Here is a 23,359-nt window from a genome sequence, read left to right as displayed (position 1 = left end):
AACCATGATAGCCTTTGTGCCTGTAGAAAAAGTCACTCTTAAGTGATCTTATCTGTCACTAATAAAGGTACAGTGGGAGAATATGCTAAACATAGACTTTTGAGCAGACCCACTAAAAAATTCTTCCCTGCTGCCTCTACAAACAGAGGGCAAAGTGCTTTTTACACTGTAAAATGCTTCAGAAATGTCAGGGGTTAGTAGCACAGGGAGCCATCTTTAATTGTTACTGTTTCTGACTTTAGATTTAGCAGCATTTAAAGACACCATACCTTCATCTACTCACCCGCCCAATAATGTGCAGGTCCTGCCTGTGCCCTGTGGAATCCACAGAGAAACAAGATGCCATTTTTGTCTGCAGGGTGCTTCCTAGCTGGTACAGTAATCACCAACCCTCACTGCTGATCTAGTCAAGATTCTTCCGGAGAAGAGAAGAGAAACAAAACCTGTGTAGTTTGAAATAACCTCCCTAGCTGAATTTAATTAACTATCTTCCACTTCCTTACATTTGGGAAAGATATAACATGCAACTAATAGTCATAATACAAAGAGAACATAGATTCCAGGAGAAGGTGACTTTCTACACACTGAGAATGGAACTTGGAGGTGGGAAGGCTCGGTGGTGGGATTCTCCCCACTATGACGGAATTATACAAGGCACCAGGAATAGGAATCAGGAGAGGCAAGCCTTGTAAACCTCCTTCTTCCCCCATATGAAACTGCCACTTCAGTGCACAACCCCAACCACATCTCTTTCCTCTTGCTGTACCCTTTTACCTGTCCACATCTTGCCCATCCTTCAAGGTCCATCTCAGTTCTCCCTGACAAGTTCCAGGCTCTGTGGATCTCTCCTTCCTCAATTTTATGTTTGACCCTCACTAGAACTAAGGACAAACAGACATCTTTTGTTGACTATTTGAGTTCCCACACTGGACTTCCTCTACCATTCTGTTAAGGTTTTAAATTTTCTAAAATTTAAATTTCCAAAATTTAACAGTGTCACAACTAATATATTCTGGATGGATTTTCATCAAATTAGGGAGCAGAGCAAAAGATACGTGACACCTCTGGTTTTCTCAATTAGAGCCAAAGATGAAATCTTAATGTGAAGGAGAAGTAGAGCTGTAGGTAGGCATAGAGAACAGGAAAGAATATGAGAACAAGATAAGGAAAATAATACTTAGATTTTTCTGTGTAACTGCTGTGTGGCTTGTGCCGGGAACTTAATGGAATGGTCAATACAAAGGCAATGGAAATAATAACAACTCTTATTTGAAATGTTGTGTAACAGAGAGGAAAGAGACACATGGCTTTTGAACATCTGAATTTAAATCTTGATCCTATCAGTTATTAGCTCCACATCTTTGGACAAGCTACTTAATATTTTTGAATTTTAAGTTCCTCATTGAAAGAAAAGGAAGGTAATACTACTATATCACAAACATTTAATTTGATAAGAAAATGAGATAATACAAAAATTACCAGCTCACTGTCCCTAACATATGGTATATTATGGTTAGTAACCAATCAAGTTTTATTGAAAGTAAATAAAAATTATAACAGAATGACCAAGGCCATGATACAACATGTCATGACACATTTTGAAGTGTTGACCAATTTTTTCCCCCTCACTCAAATATTGGCCCAACTTGCCTGGTCCAAAGCTGGAGTCCTTGAATATAAAGTTCTATAGTTCAGAGGTAATTAGCTCTTTAAGAAAGCTTTAAAGAACCCTTCTCAGGAAGCTCTGTCTAGAACTCATCTTACAAGGTGCCCTGTCATAACAATTAGCTGTTTTATTTCCAAAGGAACAGTGTCAAAACTGGTACACTCACACATGTAGAGTAATATTTTCATTTTGAATTGGTCTAAAGACTGGTCATAGAGGCAACGGGATAAAACATTCTAGTTTTCAAGAGTGTAGTTAATGCATATTCTGCCTTTGAAAACCAGAACTCTAGGTGATGATAGGTAACAATTCATTCCATGTACCAACTTCCAAAAATGAGCATTGTTCTGTGAAACTAAGTAAGTTTCTGAAATAGCCCCCTTAATAATCCAAGTATTCAAATTCTAAATTTATCCTAAAGAGTCATCACTGTGGCTTACACAAAGACAGGTGCAATAACATTCAAAAGCATTGACAGAAGTAGCTTGAAGTTAACTTGAGAGTCCAAAATGTTTCCCAAAAAACTGAAGAGAAAACTTTTCCAAAGGAGCTAGTTTTTAGGTTCAATCTTCTAAAATACCTGATTATTCTAAACATCCAGAGGATGTTTCCTCTGTAATACCAGACTGCCACTGTTGTATTTCTTGTACCCATCTCTAATTGTGGTATTTTTGGCCTGCTCCATAAGGTACATGTGCTGTGATGGTGCCTAATTTCTTTGCCCCTTCAATGTGAAACATCTGGTCATCAAAGAAGATGTGGGGCCGGATCTTCACCAAGATGGGAGCTTTAGGGGCTCCAGCAAGAAAAAGAGCTTCGTCTATCTCTAGACCCCAGCGACGAAGAGTCTTCAGCACCCGGGCGCCTGAGCTGGCTGCACTTCGGGCTGTAACCAGGTAGGTCCTGATAGGACAAAGTAACCGTTCATCCTTGGCATAAAACTTCTTTTGTAGTCTGCCTAAATCTTCCAGAAAGCCTTTCAAGGGACCCTGTAAAAGGAACATATGTCACAGCTATAAGCCAGCGAACCAAAGGAAGTGATCAATGAAATGGCAGAGGCATATAAGGCTAAAACTGCTAAAACTGACTGCATTTATGTGAATGTATTTCCTCATGCAACCATCATTGCATTCCTGGAATTAATTTATCATCCAAATCAATATATTTTAACACATGAAAGAAACATTCCATAAATACTCAAACCAGGACAATGAACATGAACTATTTGTAGTAAACTGTTATAAATGATCATATTCTAAATAAACTTTAGTCGGTTGCCAGAAAGCATTGATTTAATTTTTTTATGAATTTCATATTTTAACTATAAAAGTATACTCATTTGTCTAGTATAATGTTGTTTTTTAAAATTTTGACCTGAATCCAATGTTGTCATATGGTTTCTTTATATATTTTCATACCTGCTTTAATTTCCAACACCTAGTTTTAGCTATATTTCTTTTTTTTAATATATATATATATATACTTTTAGTTGTAGGTGTACACAATACCTTTATTTTTATGGGGTGCTGAGTGCCTCATGAGTGCCTCATGAGTGCTATGCGAGCACTCTACCACTGAACCACAATCCCAGCCCCTGAATTTCTTGTATAGAGCATAGAACTGGATTTTGCTATGTGATTGACTCTGAAAGTCTTTTTTTTTTAAAAAACAATAGCTGAGTTTTAACCCATTTACATTTATTCATTTTGTAAATATACTTGATATGGGTTCTACTTTGTGATTTTTTACATTTTCCAAGTATGAATATTTTAAAGGTTATTCATTAAGTGTCTTTCTCCTTTGTGTGTGTGTATATATACATATATATAGAGAGAGAGAGAGTATGTTTTCCTCTGACATTAGAAGTTTTGCATTATCTTCTACTGATCACTTTTATAACTATAACCTTTTAGGACTCTCAGTCCTCTATTTTTAAAAATTCTTGGTTTATTATTCTTTATAATGACAAATAAAGCAATTAGAGTATTTTTCAATATTTATCTAAACCTCTACTTCTTCGTCATGTAATCTTAGTCATTTAATTAATCTTTCTGTGTTTACATTTACATTATTAAATATTCCTATATTTTTAACAATTTCACATTTTTATTCTTTAATTATTATAGCTGAAAACATCACAATACTTAGTCTTCTGTAGATTTTTTTTCCATATTTTTTCTATTTCTCATTGGTTAGATAATTCCTGCTGCTAGGACACATAATATTTGCTTACCTCCCAACCCCAGCCACCATTACTTTAGTCCCTACAGATCTTTAAATCTATGGTTAAATAATTCTATGCCTATTTGTGCTTTAGTGCATACAGTCATCCACATGTTGGAAAAAATTTGTCCTAACACTACTAGTTTTCTTAAGAAAAATCTTATGGTAATAATCCTTGAGAATTTAGTGTGGTTTTTCAGTTGTTTGGTGGTTTGCTCTGCACTTCAGTGAGCTTTTGGATAGATGTAGAATCCATGATTTATATTTTCTCTCCATAAGCTCTTAAAAGTAGTCTTTTTCCATGAAGCGGTTATTGATAAGTTTGAGGAAACTGCCCACCAATTATGTTGATTGGTCTTAGTGGGCAGACAGCCCAAAGAATTATTCATGTTTGAAGTCAAATCATTTCACTTGGCTATCTCAGTGATGCTCTATTTCCCTATCACACAATGTGAACTTGTATCTCCAATATTTTAATAATTTAACGTATATATTAAAATCTGATACCTCAAGAATGTTTTCTTTCTTTCTTCTTCTTATTTTTTTTTGTACTGGGGATTAAACCCAGGATGCTTAATCACCGAGCCACATCCCCAGCCCTTTTTTGGATTTTATTTAGAGACAGGGTCTCACTGAATTGCCTAGGGTTGGCTTTGAATTCAAATCCTCCTGTCTCAGCCTCCTGAGCCACTGGGATTACAGGCATACACCTCCATGCCTGGCAAGAATGTTTTCTTGATTTGTATTTTATATAAATTTGCATCTTTACTTAACCACACCTCACCCAACATAATTTCAATGTTTTATTTCAGCAATTCCACTTATGCCTATGTTGGACCTTCATTCTCTGGAATCTTTTTCTTCTAAAATATTATTTTCAATTTTACTCACTTTAGCACATTTTGGCACTCTGCATTTCATATTTTATCATCTCTTTTCCTAATTATTTCATTTCATTTATGCTTTATGATGCTTTTTAAAAGTCATGGCAAGTTTTCACAATCTTCACCTGAACCATGGAAACTTTTTCAAGTGAAAATTCTTCATCTGTTATTATTAAATTATGTTATTTTTTGACCTGCCTTTTTCTTCTGGCATCTTTGCTTGTGTTCTCTTTTTATTATCAGTTCTCTTTTTATTACTTATACCAAAGTAGATGGGTTTTCCTTGGGAAAATTGGTGGTTTGCAGGGAAGATCAGGATGGTATTTCAAGACTGACTTTCTTCACAATTCAAAGACTCCCTTTTCTGTTTTCAGGAAAACTGACTGTTTTCTGGATACAAGACCGCTTGTATGAATATTTGATTCATTCTGCTTCCTCTGAGGCTGCATATATCAGAAAAAGCAAGTAAATTTAACTTCTAAAGGTGAGAGGCATAATTGAAAAAACTGTGATTGTTTTTCCTTTTTTTTTTTTTTTGGCAACAGCAGCAAATTTGGTGGAGCCACTGTGGTCACAGTTTGTCTTTGACATACAGAAGGACACTATTCTCATTACATCTGAATATTTTCCAAAAGGATGAAACTGAAACATTGAATTTATGTAATCATATTCAAACCAGTTAGCTTTTACTTCTCTTTTTGTGTATGTTTTATAATTTATGTATTTGTTCACCACTAAAAGCATGTAATTTATGAATAAAATATGGGGCTATCAGGGAAAGTTATTAAAAATACTTTTTTGAGGAGATATGTGATTTAAAACATTTGGGAATCTGCCTAAGGTATAAAAAGCTAAAGGGACTATTATGCCCACTGTAATTACAAGAAAACCCCCGACAATCTGAAAGTATTATAACTTCTTGAGTGCATAAGAAAGCTGATATCGAAAGGCAACCAACTGTCATGGAATCTAAGGAAAAAATTGGTGTCCTTCCAAGGAGAGATGGAATGCAATAACTGCCACACCCTTGGCAGAGCATTGAAGGAAGAAACAGCAGACACTGTATAAGCAAGAATGAAAGATTCAGGTAATTTAGAAAACACATTAATAAAGGACCAATATGGACTCATGAGAGAGTACAGAAGCCCTGTGATGTACAGACACCATGGACTTGCCTAGACAGGGTAGGAGAGAGAAGAAAGCCATCCTTGGTGGTACAGCCTTGGAAGAACAGAGCAGCCACTTTGAGAAATGACTGAAATACTACCTAGTACTTTATATCCCATGGAATAAAAGGCTTCACTACTTCTAAACATGTTATCCTCCAGGGTTTAAGTAAAGATCTACTATTACTGGGAAAGGGTAAAGGTAAAATCCTCTACCCCTGGAGGACACAGACAATCTTCTTTCCCTGGGGAAAGTCAGGGTCCAGGAGACATCCTTGTCCTTAAAACCCTAGGGAGACAGAGAAGGCAGAGACAAAGAAGCAACAGCTGGGGAGGTAGAGGTATGTGAGGCACAGACTCACAGAGAAGGCCCAAATCTGAAAGTAGAGCAGAAAAATCTCAGGCAAACCAAGCTGCATCTTTAGAACACATTTAATACCAGAAGAATTTGAAGACTGTGATGCAATGAAGAAAATCATAGCACAAGATCTAAAACCAACTTAACTCTTGATTACATGGTTCAATATATAATAATAGTTTCTAGTAGAAGAGGAAGAATGCCTGTTATCAGGCAAAACTGCTATTCATAAGTCTCCACATTTATACACTACAATTAGTAATATCAAATTTTATGAGAGAGACCACAAAAGAATGAACAAAACAAGAAGTACAATTCTCTTTCAAGAGAAATTAAAACAGGCTAAACTTAGTGATGACTCAGATGTCATACATATAATAGAAGTAAATGAAGGTGACTATAATTAATATCACAGCATATACTTTAAAGTAGATAACATGCATGAGGAAAAGAGAGTGTCGAAAGGAAATTCTAGAAATAAAAATTACTGTACAGAAATGAAGAATGCTTACAACAGGCATAATAGTAGACTCAACATGGCTAAGGAAAGAATGAATAAACCTGAAGATAGATGAACAGAAATTACCCAGACATTAAAAAAAAAATGAAGAAAAGCATGGGGGGAAATATAGCAAAACATCGAAATGCTGTAGGACATGGACATGAACACACACACACACACACACACACACACACACACACACAGTATTTAAATTGCCTAAATAAAAATATATACAGAAAATCTTGAAGGCAGTCAGGGAGAAATACATACATACAGAGGATCATAGATAGAAATCCCAGAAAATTTGTAATCAGAACCTATATAGAATGGCATTAGAAGATAATGGAAAGTCATCCTCAAAGTGCTGAAAGGCAAATACAGTCTAACCCAGAATGCTATGTTGAGTAAAAATAAAATGTTTTCTAAATGAAGGAGAAATCACTTTTCAGGCAAAGAAAAACAAGATTCATTACCACCAGATTTTTCCTACATGAAATATGAAAAGATGATCATGCAAATATTCAAAAAATAATATGAATATAAAGGACGTATTTTTGTCTTATCTTTATTTACTCAAAGATATTTGATTCAAAATAAAAGATAGTAACAAGGTATTGAGAATTTGTAGAACAGATACAATACATGACAACAACACTGCAAAATATGATAGAGAGTGTTAGTGTTTTGGAGTACCTTGTTGCAAGTTCTTATACTATGTATGATGTCATATACTATTGCCTGGCAGTATATTTAAAGGTGTGCATTGTATACTCTGGAGTCACCATAAAGGAAAAATACTAAAGGAGTTATAAGTCAATAATGGGAATAAAATTGAATCTAAAACACAATGGACTTAGAATCACAAAAGAAAATAAAAAGAAAAAAAGAGAAAGAGAAAGAAAACATATGGAAGACATAGAAAAATAAGAAAGAACAGATTTTAATCCAACCATAGCAATGGTCACAGTAAATTTAGATATTCTAAAAACAACCATTAAAACACAGGATGATCAGCTTGTATAAGAACTCACATCAACTATGATATCTACACAAAAAATTTCTAATTTAAGCATAAGGACATGGGTTGGTTAAAAGTAAAAGTATAGAAAAAATATATTGTACAAACATTGGTTTTAAAAAGCTGGAGTAAATAGTTGAATATTAGATCAAGGAGTATAATCATTAAGAAGATAAAGTAATCCTAAATATGTGGGCATCTCACAACAGAGATATGAGAATTCATATCAGGATATGAGAATGGTAAAACTGAGTACATAGATAGATAAATATTCATTTACATCTGAAGACTTCAGTACTGCCTTCTCAATAGTAGATTGAAAAAGGAAACAGAAAATCATCAACAATATAAAGAACCCAAGCAATATGAGTCAAAATAGCATGCTTAATCTAAATGACATGTATGGACTCAAGCCAACAGGAACAACATATTCTTTTTAAGTAGATAAGACATATTTAACAAGATACCACATAATCTGGAAATAAAACATACTATAAAAATTTTAAGTAATTAAAATAGAAAATATATTTTCTGACTACAACAGAATTATACTCCATAACTAACAAATATCTGGAAAAACTCAGAATATTTGACAATTAAATAATCTTCTAAATAACTCATGGATAAGAGTGGAAATCATATATTAAAAATATCTTAACTACATCAGTGTATAGAGGAAATCTTATAAGAAATGAAATGAGGTCTCAAATCAGTGACCTCAGTTTCCATATTAAAAATCTTAGAAAAATCTGGTTCATTTTAAAAGATAAAGTAAAATTGATAAACCTCTGGTTAGACTGACCAAATAAATCAACAAAAGCAGACACTGTACTAATATCAGAAATGAAAGTGGGACACATCACTAAAGAGCCTGCAAAGAATTAAAGAAAATGTAAAAATGTTTATGTTCATAAAAATAACAAGTGAAATTGATGAATTCCTTAAAAAACACTAATTCATAAACACAGAGAAGAAAGAATTGAACAAAGAAAATATGAATACTAGCTCCGCAGCTATTAAGAAAAGTCCAAGTCCATATGACTTCTCTAGAAAGTTGTACCAAATATTTAAAATAGTTTGCATCACATTTTATGAGATTGGCATTACTCTTTGACCAAAAGTAGATCAAGATATTATGAGAAAACTATAGAAGTATATTGTTCATCAACCTGAAGGCCAAAAACCAAAAAAAAAAAAAAATCTAAATTTTAGCAAGATGGTCAGTTAAATGTAAAAAGGGCATCATATGACAATCTGAGTTTATATCAACAGTGCAAAACTGCTTTAACATTTAACATGCACCAATGTAATTTACATATCCATAAACTAAAGAAGAGAAGCCACATTATTTTCTCAATATATAAAAAAATCTAACAGCCACTTAAAAAACTCAAAAAACTGGCAATGGGAGGTAATTTTCTCAAGTTGACAAAGGGATCTAAAACAAACCTATAGCTAATATGCTTAAGAGTGAAAGAATGATGTTCCCCTAAGGTCAGGGCGAGGAGATTCACTGTCGTCACTATCATTGAGCATTGTACTGAATGGACCAGTAAGATAATAGGCAAGAGACATAAAGAAAACAAACAACATGGAAAGATAGAAACAAAATTGTCTTCATTCATGGTCATTATTGTTGCCTACTTAGAAAACCTCAAATAATATACAAAAATGTTATGACTAGCAAGGAAATTTAACAAAGTTGCAAGTTTACAAGGTCAGTGTACAAAAATCAATTGTGTATCTGAATATTATCAATAAATAATTGGACATTTGATTTTGAAAGTACCAATTTATAGTACTGCCAAAACTTATAAAATGCATAGGTATGAATCTAACAATATATGCAAAACTGTATTCTGAAACCTATAAAACATTTTGAAAGAAATTTAAAAATTCTAAATAAATGGAGAGATATACCACATCTGTGAACCAAAATACTCAATATTTTTGAAGTGTTTATTCTCCCCATATTTATCTATGAACCCAATAGAAGTTCTAGCAGGACTCCCCCCCACACACACCCCAAAATAGATAAGCAGCTTTTTAAATCTGTATGAAAATGCAAGGGAATCAGTCTATCAAAAACAGTTTTGGAAAAATAAGTCAGAGAACTCATACCATCTGATCTTAAGACCTACCCTAAAACTATGAAAATCAAGATAGTATATGTAGTATTTGCCGAAAAAATGAATACGTATGTCAAAGGAACAGACCAGAAAACCTTTTCAACAAATAGTGCTCGAACAATCAGTGTGTCCATAAGCAGAGAAAAGTAAACTACAAGCTGTAGTTTATTTCAACACAATATTAGCTCAAAGAAGATCATGATTCTAAGACCTAAAACTATACAACTTCTGTACAACAACAGAGGAGACAAAGCTTTGTGACCTGGATTTAGGCAAACACTTCTTAGCAAATTAAAAGTGCAATTTATGAGGACAAATTGAAAAACCCAACTTTATCACATAATTTAAATATCACTTCCCTAATGTAAGGTGACAAAATAGTAAAAACTTTGCAGCTTTTGATCGGTACATTCATAGTTTTATTAATGTAAGCCAAAATAACAATATTTAAGATTATTAAGGTTCAAAGACAACTGAGAAAAAAAGGAAAACAATTCCTTGGGAAGAGTCATAGCCTGAAACTGAATGATTTGATGTTTCAATTTCCTTTGGTTCAGAAGCTGTAGGTTTTTTTTCATTTCGTACATTGATTTTAACACTTCAGTTCATGATGGATTCCTGAAATGTAAATATTTACTTTCAGTTTGATTAGGTATTTATAGTTTATACTTTTTGAGATTCATTATTTGATTCAGTTCAAACTCTCAGTCTTGCCTATTTTTCTCAATTAATTGATGCCTTTTTTGAGAGATTCAACAAATGTTTACTGATTTACTAGAAATGATCTTGCTATTTTGAGAGCTTATTATGTGGAAATGGCATATTGGTGGGCAGTGTTTCCTATGTCATTCATAATTTGGAGGGAATGAACTCATTATCATGGGCAAATCATAGAAGTATTTCTAAAAGATAATTAAAAGAATATTAAATTTAAAAAAAATTGTCAGCAGTGGATGCTTCAAAGTGAGGAATTCCCAAATGAAAGAGAAAACTGCAAGGATAAAACAGGGAGGAAAGGGACTGCCTAAAATAATTTTAAAAGTCACCACAATGAACAAATATTTGTATTTCTCTGTTGGAAAATAAGTAGATCAAAATTAACCAGAGCTTAATGAACCTACCTGAGCAAGCGGCTTATTCTCAAATAGTGTTTCATGTTGAAAAAATTTGTCCAGCCCGTGCTCTTTGGCAATTTGTTCAGACTCATCAGAGAAGAGGACAGCATCCCCATCAAAGGCCACACGGAGCTGTGTGTCACAGTAAGTTGTATCTTTGGCTCCATCAAACATTGTCGCAGAGGCAATACCTGACAGATCATGGGGATCTATTAATACTCTTTGTCGGGCCATGAGTTTTAGTGTCTCCAATAAAACAAAAACAAACCAAAACAAAACAAAATAAAAATAAAAAAAAAAAAAAAGGCCCTCCCAGCCTGGGTTCCTCTCTAGCTATTACCTGATGACACAACTCCTTTCCACTGCCACACAGAACAGAGGCCTACTATTGCCTGTTTCTATTGGGGTGGGAAGTGTGCAAAATGGACTGTAGGACAATGACTGAGGAGGTCCACCTCCAGGAAAGTCAGAGCTCTAAAAGACAAGCATAAGGGCTGCCAGGCATGGAAACACCTTCAAAGACCCGAGACATGAGCCACATCATCCTATGTGAATTGTCAGTGCAGAACTCTATGCACTAGAGGGTTAAAGCAGACTAATACCTTCTTGTATTGCCTCTTGGACTTTTTCAGAATCCGCAGAAAGATACAAGTTGGTAAGATATGCCTTCAAATAGCCAATGGGGCTTTTTCCACCAGTCAAACAGAAGCGATCAATTAGCAGGCCTATTATTAAGCGAGAAAAACTTTGTTATGACCTAGACTCAAGACAGAATACTATAAATCCAGATGAAAGTTACCTTAGGAATAACTGAGTTCATTTTTAAATCCAAGTGAGTTCATTTGTACATCTAAATCAAAGTTACCTTGGAAATAATTGAAGTTTAAAATTATTTTCATAGCATCAATATTGAAAAACTTCTCAGGTATTTCATAAAATAAGGAATAGGAAATGTGTTTTGGTGTATTATACTTTTTTAAGTATTTTAATATAGAACATGCTGGTTTATTCTCATGACAGCATTCCAGATATTATCCTCATCACAGAAAAGGCCATGAAGCAGAAAGTTATAGGTCTAACCCACCGGATAACTTGCATGGGGCAGACTCCAGCTATCTGCCTCTTGTCTAGACTAGAGCAGTGTGCTCTCTCAGTTGCACTGTGACCTCCTTACTTGATGAAAAGGGGTCACTAAATATGGCTCTATTTTAAGAAGTATTTCTTCAGTAGCAATACAATAGTACTAAAGTAGTGCTAGGATTTAAACTATTTTCTAAGAACAATAAAACATTTGAAATTGTCATTCTTTTTTGATTTGAAGCTTTTAATTAAATTATTAGCAGACTCAACAGTTATATACTATTAAATGCCTTTCATAGCAACAACAATTAAAAACAACACTGCCTGTTGGTGATAAGTTTATAAAATAGGTACCCACCCACTAATACGATGGATAAAAGTATAAATTGATTAATTTGTCTAGAAGGTTAATTTGACAATACCTATTAAGAGCTTTTTGACGTTTAACCTGTTGACCTAGGATTCCTTTCTTTCAGGTATTTATCCTAATGAAAAAATGTAAAATTCTGATAAAATTTTATATTAAAAGGTTTTAGCTCAGGGTTATTCGTTTTTGTTCTTTGTGGTACTAGGTATTGAACCCAGGCCTTGGCACATGCTAGGCAAGCTCTCTGCCACTGAGCTACATCCCCTACTCAGTTCAGGTTATATATGAAAACAAAACATGTTCAATAATGTGAGTATAGTTAGGTGAAGTATAATCTCATGTGTATGATAAAATATTATATATCTATTCAAAATATTCTGTAGATCTATGAGAAGCTGGGTATTACATACAAAATAAAGCAGGCTATCAGTTGAGTTAGCTGTTTGACATTGTAGGGACAAAGAAGTAGGTGGGAGCCCATCAACAGTGGAGGTGAAGTATGTCTGCTTTCTTGTTAAGAAAATACTTTGACTTTTTCAACATATGCCAATGTTGGGTGTAAATGACACAAAAGTGGACTCTATAAAGCAATAAATTACTAATTTAATGATCTGGAAAATACTTGATGACACTAGGTTTTCAGAAGAGGAACATTATTCCCCTTCTCAAGGAGATCACAGTTTCCTGAGGAGCTAGGCATGTAAAAAGTTAATTATAACAAAGACCACAGCAGAGAGAGTAGTAACTAATTCGTTATGGAGAAAGGCTGTTAGTCTATCAATGTGGTTGCAAGAAAAGGTTGTGCACAATTGGTTCATCAGGAGAATTCATAGTTAAATGACTGATTCCTTATGCTCCCAACTTCAGCAGATTCAGTGTGGTGAGGGATGGATAAACCTATATTAGGTACTAAATCAAATAAAACCATGTGTCTTAAAAATAATAGTTTTCATTTGTTGAATGATTACTGTATGCCACTCATCTGTGCTAAACCTTTTATATACATTTTCTCTTTTCATTTCTTAATACTATGAAGACTACATTTTTAAAAGGCAAAATTTTAAAACTATGTCTCAATAAGATAGCAATCTCATAATTAGGGTAATATAAAATAAAACACAATAATAAACCCAAAATAAACCCAAATAATAAACCCAAAATATGTTTTAGTTATTTATAGATATTCCCAATTTAAACCTAAGACTTAAGAGTATACAATTTAAAACTGATTTTGATTTAACATACCCACAAGACTGGATCATAAGGTTATCTAAGTATAACCTTAGAAAAAAAGATAGTGGTGCACCAAATAAAAAGTCAGATAATTTCAAATAAGGAAAATGGAAACTTTAAGAGAAAGTGACACACTAATTGAAATGATCTGGAGATTAGAGCCAATCAAATTTTCCATGTAAAGGAATCAAGACTCTTTTGCTGATGTGAGTATGAATTTGATGTATGGGAGAGAAAGCAGTCAGGAGAATCAGATCTTAAGAGAGGAAAGGAGAGGTGAAAACCTTTAAACCCTTAACATGTATCTGTGGTGAACAAGAAGTTTGATCAGACAGAGAAAGCTTTTGGGTTGACGGCCCCTTGAAGTCAAGTTCAGAAGTGAAAAACATAAAACAGAGAAATGTATTGCAGGGCCTGGGATTAAGACTTTGAAATTCACACTTGACAAGTTAAGTCCAGAGCTTTGAGCCCAACTCTGTGCTGAAGTTAAAAATGAACATGGCCTTTCTGGTTCTGACATAGGCAAATAAACATTCCTCACGCGGGAGGGAGTGTCAGTATCAAAGACACTGCACTGGTTAGGCCACAGTTTAGCAAAATAACATGGCTTCTCTCTTCCAGAGCTGTGAGCTAGTCTTCCACATGGTATTTATTTTACTTACCATAGTGATTGACGCTGTTTATAAGCCGCACTCCCACTTGGGCATGGTTATTAGTCATCAGTACAATATCAAATAAGTCTTGATCATCAGGGTACAGATCTCGGAGTCTAGCGTTGACATGCTGCAGTGCCTGCAGGTTACAAACAAGGATGTAAGAAAAGAGGCGCAGGCAAGGTGGGCCTTGGGAGGCTGGAGAGAAAGCACCTCATCAGGGTCAGATTCAAGTTCTGAAGAGTCTTCAGTGAGAGATTTAGGCTCCTTTTTGGCAAGTTTATAATGTTGATTTCTTAACTTTCCACCTTCCAAACATGGGACCATTGTTAATGTTCACTGTGTACACGGGTAATGTTTGTTGAAAATTCCTACAACACTTGGTTTACTAGAATTATCTCTGGGGGATGGGTAGAAGGATCAGGCTAACCCTTTTATGCTTTGTTTTAATTTGTGAAATCCACCTTTATGATTGTCTAACCATTATTTTTTGCTGTGAAAAATATGGAACATTTTGGGAATTTATACATCATTTTGTACGGAGGCCACAGCGATCATCTGTATGTTCCAATTTTACCATACCTACTGCAAGTGAACACGGTCTTTTTTTAAATCATGGGTCTTTAGGTTTTGGATTTCCACTCATGCTTCTATAACGCATCCCATTGAGCACTTTCTACCCACAACTTGTAGAGGTGTCATTTGTTTTTGCATGGGTATGATGTTATTGTGTAATAACTGTGTAAGTTACACAGGGGATTAATCATCTACACAGGGGATTAATCATAAGTAATATATATTACAGTACACATCCATGTCCCTAAGTGCCAGAGCATCTTCATTTTCTTAATATTTTATGTTTGTGGCCAGAGTGGCTAACATGACTTTCATCTCATTTTAATAAGGTATTTTATTTCTACTACTCAGGATTATAAATTCGTTATTGCTTCTTAATGGGGAAGGCAACGTCCCACATCTAGGGCCATAGGCTGAAATCCCATATGTGAAGACCGAAGGTTGATGGGGCAGTAACCATAGGTAAGGTGTGTTAAAAATTTTTACGATGTTCTGTTTACTCGAATTAACGCTGGGGGTAGGTAGAGAGAAGGGTCAGGTTCCTAAACCTAGGAATGTGACAAGAGTCGTCCAGGAAATATGGGGGAAACTGGTTGAGTTCCCAAAGGTCGTCCCGGGTCCTCCTCTCGCAGTCCAAGGCCCAGGCAGTACCTTGACGAAGCGGAACGCGGGCCCAGGTGTCAGGATGACATTCTCGTTGGTGAGCTGGTATTCCATGTACTTTTCCAGACCTTCTTCCTCGTAGATTCTCCTGTCGTCCACCATGTTGAAGAGAGCCCGCGATGACACGGCGATGGTGATGGCATTCTTGGGTTTGGGCTGCAAAGAAGAAGAAGGACAGGACGGGAAGAGGTGTCAACAGACAGAGGGACTGCGTAGGAGCGGGCAGGGTGGAAGGAACCCGGACTGACTTCACTATGCAGTGGACAGAGGGAGGCTGCGGGGTGCTAGAGGTGGGGGGCCGCTCACCGGCCGGGGGCGTGAGCAGCTGGGGATTTTCTCGTACAGCAGCTTCACAGATGCCCAGTAGGCCTCGTCCACCTCGTCTTCCTCCCGCAGCTTCTGCTGTTGCATTTCTGACATACAGTCGCGATCCATCTGGACCGAGGCAGGGTAGTGCGGACGGCGCTGGGAATAGGACTTCCACTCGGTTGGGGTCGTGCGCGAATATTCCCGCGGCTGCCCGTGCGAGTCTCGGGATTCGCAGCTGCGTGAGTCCCGCGACTGCGAGTTCCGGCTCTCGCGGGTATCACGGCCCAGGCTTTGATTCCAGGCTTCGTTAGGCTCATACTTCTTGCGCCTGCTGCTGGACTCTGGCTCCGGGGGCGTGGGAGGATCATATTTCTTGCGCCTGCTGCCGCTGGACTCTGGCTCCGGGGGCGTGGGAGGATCATATTTCTTGCGCATGTTGTTGGACTCTGTCTCCGGGGGCGTGGGAGGTCGCGAGTCGAGTGGCACAACTGGATCAGGCTGTGTTTTGGGCAGGACTGGCGAGGGTTGCGGCGAAGGCTGTGGTGGCGGAGAGGCCTCGTGCTGGCTGGGGGAAGCAGATGAAGTTCGGGAGGTTGTGGAGCTGTTTTGGAGCTGGAGCAAGAAAATTTTTGCCTGGACTCAAGGTTTGATCGAGATCCTTATCCCCATCTCAGCCCAACTCTGGTCAACGAGAGCTGTCCTTTCTGCCTGGTCTAGTCTTAGAGGAGTTAAGGTTCATCTAAGCTCCTTTAAATAGGCCCTAAAGGTGTCAGGAGTTTCTAGTCCCTGAGAATTTCATATTTCTGTTAAACAGACAGACTGCTCATAGCCCCATGGCTTCCTCATCAGCCCTCACAGATGCGTCTGGCAGCACCACCTTTTTGGTTTTGAGTAGTTAAGACACAGGTCCTTTTCCTCACCTCAGGCAGCTGGCGCACACAGTTTGCAAAGTTCTGCCCTTGCCTACCATATACACCTGCCCAGACAGAGGCCTCTGAAAGACCTTGAGTAATAGACCTCGCTGTGCTGCCTCTAGTGATCTCCATCTGCGAGCTGGGCCAGACCTTCCTACCAGAACTCTACCTGGCAGGAGAAGGGCCTCTCTCTCCCTATTTGCCATGTGAATAATACAGTGGCTAAATCTGGGGAAGCAAATACCTTCCACTTCCTTTAAGGAACCTGTAGCGGCTCAGTAGCAGAAGATCCTTTTTCTCAATAGGTAGGAATCTTTCTAGAGAAGGAACCCTTCTACTAAGGTGTGCGAGAAGTTATTACACATCCATATATTATGCAGTTTCTATGACTGTTTCACATGTTCTTGATGAGATTATTGAACCAATCCTGACAGAGATAGATTGGTTATATGAATGCATGTGTAAATATATATTCTTGCCAGTGACTTGGTCTTCATTTTCTCTACATCTGAAAATAATCAAATACATATGCATATGTTTTCATATACATATGTATATGTATGTGTATATATACACACATATATATGCACACATATACTTTTTCCTATGTGGTCAGGCCTAGTTAAAGGCCCAAAGCGCACACAATCCAGTGGGATTAATTTTTTTCTCTTTTAACTTTCTATCCCCTCTTCTGAGAGCCACCGGTACTCAGTCAATATTTGTTGAATGAATAAAGGAAGGCAAGAGAAAGTGTGCAGCCTCTCGACATAGAAACTCTGGGCTGTAATCTGACTTCTACCACTTACTTAATGTGAAACCTTCAGCAAGTTGGTTCTTCAATTTTCTCAAAGATAAAATGGGAGCTTATGAGGGAGTTCTTTTGAGAGTTAAATTAGCTAAAAGGCCTGAAGTACAGAGGACAGGGCATGGCAGGTAGAAAGCCTCAATAGAGTAAACCATTATTGTTTTTATCCCCTCCCCCCTTTCATCTCTAATTCTACCTTAAGACTGGTGTTCCTGCTTCTGGACTCCTCTACTGATGGAGGCTTGGTGGAATTCCGTGATGTCCGGGACCACTGATTTCGTACGATGTTTCCTCGAGAGTCTGACTTCTGCAATAATTCTTGGGATCCCTAAAGGAGAGAAGAGAGCCAGGGTATGATTCCCCACCACCTAGCCCTTCTTCGCATATACCTACAGAATAGTCATATCAGGCTAAAAATAACAGCAACCATTGAAAAGGCTCCTGGCCTCTGTGACCTTTAATTCAACCTACGTCCTGTGCACTGCTGTAGCTCTGGCAGAACCCTAACTTCTGTGTGAAGTGTGAGCTACCAAGAAACAAGTCTGGTAGCCTCCTGTTTTTTCAACCATGATCCCCCTTCTATATGACTTAGTAGAGCTGATGATCTCCATTTCCCCCACTTCCTTTCCTAATGATAAGCCTAAAGTAGGTACGACAAAGACTACCTGCCATTTTTGCCTGACTATAGCTGATGCCTAACCAAGACTGCAGAGCAGTCTACAAGGGCATAAAGCCCTCTGGCCTTCCTATCGGGGAGACCATGGAGAGGCAAGTGGAAGAGTTTCTGTTCCCCACATCCTTCCCCTCCCCAGTTTGCCTGGGGCTCCCCTCCCAAATCAGTGATGCAATCTCTGCTCACCCTGATCATGGTGATCTGCCGGCCCTGATCCTCCCACAACAGGCACATGTGAATATAAATACGTATTGTGCGGCAGGGGCTAGTTCCCTCAGCTGCACAAAGGCAGCGTCTACACGGCGGGTGACCCCACGTGGGGCAACATCTCAGCGGGTGATTCGGATAGACTGCATGCCTCATCTGAAAGATTGTGCAGAAAATGATCAATGTGATGGCCAGACTCCCCTTCCCTCCCTGATCTGACAGAGGCCAGTCTCCTGTCTGCTGAGTGGAGGGGGCTAGACCACGGATTCTGCGTGAACTGCTGGATGTGGACTGTAGGGGAAGATGGGGCTCAGTGTCTCCTCAGTTTGTGCTTAACTTCCGCAGGAGGACATTACTTATCCTTTACTACAGATCTCAGCAGCTCAGTCTTCTCTCCCAGAATTCCCCTGCCCCTTGTTATCTGCCACTGCGCTTTCTGCTCCTAGTTTTCCTCAAAGGTGCTCCAGAGGTCAGCTCACCTGATTACTTAGCCGGACTCCCGACTTTTCAGTTTCCTTTCTTTTTTCTCCTTCTAGACTCTCTTTTGATTGCCTGATCCCATTCTCATTCTTAATATAAAAACAAAGAATGTTTATTAATTTTTAAGTTCAGGGGCATTAGAAACTTTGGATTTGGGCATAAAGGATAAATAAAACGATTTTTCTCTTTGCTAATATAAAACTATGAACTTTCGACCTAATGTTTTCCCCCATCTAACAAGCCTGGATAAAAATAAATATAAATAAGAGTTGCACAAACAATTTTTATATAAATTTGTGGTTCACAGGTTTGAGATATTGAAGCATTTATCATTTAATTATACTCACATGGGAAATGCTGTGGGAGGATTTTCGAGGGTTTAGCAGAGCTTGGATTTAAATATGACCTTGTTTGTACAGAATAACTGTTTTTTCCCCCTTCATTTCCTCTGAAAGTTGCTCCTTATGGAACTTTTCCCTTTGCCATATAGAATTGAAACTTTCCGTATTTATTCTCTTTTTTTTAATGGTAAGATTCTCTTTTATTTCCTTGAATATATTAGTAATAGCTAATACTTTTTTGTTTTTATACTTTTGTGCTTTGTAATTTTACATAATAGTGGGATATGTTATGGCATTGGTAGGTGCACAGAGCATAATTTAACCACTCTCCCTCCATTACATCCTTCCTGTTTGTTTTTTTAATCACCCAAGTGCCAGAGTTCTGTGTATCTGAGCCTCAACCATATTATTATGAGCCCTATAAATGAGGACTTTCACTCCGTAAAGATTTATTACAGGCATTTTCTGTTCTTACTGTCAAATTACTTTCAGCATTTAGAGCAAAAAGAATTTCTTATTAACAAACTAATAGGGGAAAACCACATGGGAGACAAGAGGGCAACTCACTATGGAAACCTGTTCAAACATTCATGTCTTCATTTTCCATTGGGTGAGAAACTTATCACCTGTTTATATTATTTCATAGTAATTCAGTAGCATCAATGTGATCAAGATTAGTGTCATTTATCTGTTTAAGGAACTGAACTTGTAGATCAGACCTAGGTCCTCCAAGAGCTGCCTCTGGAGGCAGCTCTGCTCATGCTGCGTCTTACACCAGGAATGTGCCATCGGTGTTAATTGAATAAGAATTTGACCTCAGAGAATGACTTAGCTGCATGGCTCTCAAACTAATCCCAGAATCTTTCCATCACTACTGTCATATCAGTCACCATAATGTCCTATCATTTCTAACTCCAAAAGACATTTTCAATCCTCATCTCTCTTTCTGTTGTTACTTTACTGTAGGCTTTATATCATATTCTTAGATTATGGCCTTTGAACAGGTTTCATGGCCTCAAATCCTTCCCACTTCTAAATCTGTCAAGCTTATTATAAAATGTGAATCTAATTCAGCTTCATTCCTGAGAAACACTTATTCACTTGGTTAGACTTCAGGAACCTCTGAGGAGCTCCTGTTCCTCTCCAACTTGCACAACTCTTTCAGGTCCTACAGATGCCAAGTGACCTGTTTGCCCACATACCCTCTCTCTTTGTAACTCCCTCTTCCTTTTAGTAATCTTCAAAACAGCTCAGCATGGCCTGGGGGCAGATCCCAGAGGGAAACTTTGGTCTGTGCTGCCTGTGTCTTTTGTCCAAACTTTACTTGGCACTGAATTACATTTTATGTTTCTTCTCTGCCCTTCTATGCTGTGCATTCATCCGAGACAGACATTGGGCGTTTACTTCTAACACATAAGAGCCTGTGCTCAAAAATGGTGACTTACTGAATTGAGTTAGACTATAAGTGTTAATCTCTCCCCCGCACTCTGTGCAGCCATTATCTGAAATTATTTGTTTTCTGCAGGGCATTCCCTGAGGTAAAGATTAGATTAATATTTGCATTTCCTCAGCTTATTGGTAAGATTCTAGGCATTTGGTTCACTCACCTTCTTTCTCGGTTTCAAAGATGTTTGACTCATGTCTTTAACTTGAAATTCTTTTGTTGTTATGCAGGTTTTTGTCTCTCCAGCTCCATTTCTTATGGCTTCCCATGCTCAGTCTAGCTCTGCATTTAGAATGTCAAATTTGTGACATCACATGTGGTTCCATAGTAACAAACTGACTCTGTGCAGACATAACTACACTTTTTGAAAAAATAATTGTGCAATGATGTTTCTTCATATTTGAGTACATCCCATCATAACCATTGTCTGTGTTTTTAGGAATTGATGTCTAAACATTGTTAAAATGTGTAATATTTAGTGTTATCATTTTTGCCACTGCCTTCTTTTTAAATATTTTCAGTATTATTTTGTCATCATCTCAATCCTGTAGATGTACATTTTCTGTAGATGTACAATTTCTGATTCTGTCAAAATGAGTATCAGGCTCATTTGTGAACCTGATCATTTTTTGTTGTTCACCTTGCCAGACTCTGGAGAACTTTTTGCAGATCGGAAGGCTATTTTTAACAGTTGCTATTTTGTTCTAGATGCGAAGTCTAGAACTGAACCTAGCTTTAGTGTTTGGTGTTTCTTTTGCCTGTTGAGGAAGCCCCCATAAGCTCTTTCATATGTCTGGACATACATTAGAATGTTGCGCTGCCTTGCCTTAACCCTTGAGACACATTTGTTCCTACCATGCACATGTAGGAGAATAGGTCAGTGGCAGCTCCCAGCTCTGGTTTAGAGTGTCCAACAGTGTTTTGCATTTTTACCTTTCTGATTTTGTCTTCACCCAAACTTTCAATAAGAGATATGTACTGTGTCAAGCTGAGCTGTTGAAACTATCAAGAACAAAGGGAGATTCTGGCCTTCTTAATGGGTATTGTTGATAACCAAGTATGAATATCAGAAGTTCTTGAAAGTGATTTTTAGTTAGCAAAACATGCAGACTCTAGGTTAGACCACCAGAGTTTGAATCCTTTCTCGTATCACACCTCAGCCCCTCATCTCACTGAGATCCTGGTTAAGGTGATCAATTTTCTTACATCTCAATTACCTAACTATAACATGGAGATAATGGCATAAACATCAAAAGGTTGTTGTGATGGTTGAAATATTATAAAGTACTCAAGACAGTGATTGGCATTCATAAGTAATTAACAACTATTAGCGACTTCATAAGTTTTGCTAGCAGCTCTATAACAGTGTTCAGATAAAAGGTCTTTAGATATTATAATCTCCACTGCAATCTAGTTATAGGAATATAAATTTAAAAATACTTGCTGTTCATAGAGATCTATGAACAATCAAATATCATTTTGATGCTTCCTCCCATCTCCTAAACTCTAGCCTCTGTGGCACACAGAGCAGGGTACCCAGCTGGGAAGGGGAAAGGCACTGGAAAAGCCATTAGGAACCCAGAGTGAAGAGCTCTCACATGTACCTTCTACAAAATAAAGGTGGAAGATTTTGCAGAGATGAGGGCTTGGGAGAGACTAATTTTGGAATGGTCCTTCTAAACAACATTGAAGATTGGCTTTTGCTTCTGATTTCTTCTCTTGCTCCTCCAATTAATTCAGCATTCATATATTCAGTAAATTCCTTGGCTATTGGTCCTTTCCTGTGTCACACAACTGAGAAAAGAATAGGAGCCTAATGATCATTTTGAATTATTTTATGAATTGAAATGTAAATATACAGTGATGCTGTTTTGTTCTGAGTGCTGAAGGTGAAATTAAAGAATTGTTGTAAGCCTTTTTGCATATTTCCTAATTTGTTTTCCTTTATTATCTTCTAATTCTTAACTTTGCTGTTGAGCATGGAAAATTCTGGATTCATGTAGGTAGAGTAGTTTTGATTTGGTTTGGATGCTGCTTTCCATAATTTCAACCTTGGCAGTAAAGGAAAGGAACTGTGCTCTAATTACATTGTTGTGTGACACTCCCAGATCCCACTGCAGTGGGTTTTATAATTTTATTATCATTGATCCACTTGTGAAAAAAATTTTTAAAGAGTCCTTAAAAAGGATTTGAAAGACATATTAGAAAATCAAAAGCATAAAGGGGTCTAGATTGGCACTCTTCATTCATTTTTGTTAAACCTTTTTTGATTCTTGCTGTGGTTACCGAGAGGATGTACTCATACCTTTGAAGTGCTGAGCGGGTACTACAAAATGATCTGGGCCATGATTTCCACTTCCCTTCTTTCTTATTTTTCTAGGAAATAATGACCATTATTTAAAATTTCCAGAGATACTAGTAGCCTCCTCTTTACCCTGGAACTTTTCAAAACTTGGGGCACAGCTTGAGTAATACAACTAGGTGTCAGTACCCTGAGAAGACCTCAAAAGATCTTTTTTCTTTACCATGGTTACCTGTTCTCTCCTAGTCTGT

At 37.2% G+C, this 23,359-nt stretch overlaps 1 protein-coding gene across 1 annotated transcript; it reads right to left on the bottom strand.

Moving 5' to 3' along the window:
• Positions 1–1,221: 1,221 nt before the first annotated feature.
• On the bottom strand, positions 1,222–21,002 carry NT5C1B (5'-nucleotidase, cytosolic IB; the record flags this gene model as incomplete). The annotated part of the gene is made up of 10 exons (XM_079109934.1): positions 1,222–2,655; positions 11,068–11,252; positions 11,664–11,786; positions 14,404–14,533; positions 15,622–15,789; positions 15,940–16,554; positions 17,858–17,989; positions 18,521–18,697; positions 19,021–19,110; positions 20,970–21,002. The coding sequence occupies 10 exons, from the start codon at positions 21,000–21,002 to the stop codon at positions 2,323–2,325; spliced, it is 1,986 nt and encodes a 661-aa protein (XP_078966060.1). The 3' UTR covers positions 1,222–2,322.
• Between the last annotated feature and the right edge of the window lie 2,357 nt (positions 21,003–23,359).

Source organism: Sciurus vulgaris, assembly GCF_902686455.1.
Source record: "Sciurus vulgaris genome assembly, chromosome: 14".
NCBI classification, from domain to species: Eukaryota; Metazoa; Chordata; class Mammalia; order Rodentia; family Sciuridae; genus Sciurus; species Sciurus vulgaris.
Note: the sequence above shows the minus strand (reverse complement) of the source record. Positions and strands in the feature narration are given on the sequence as shown.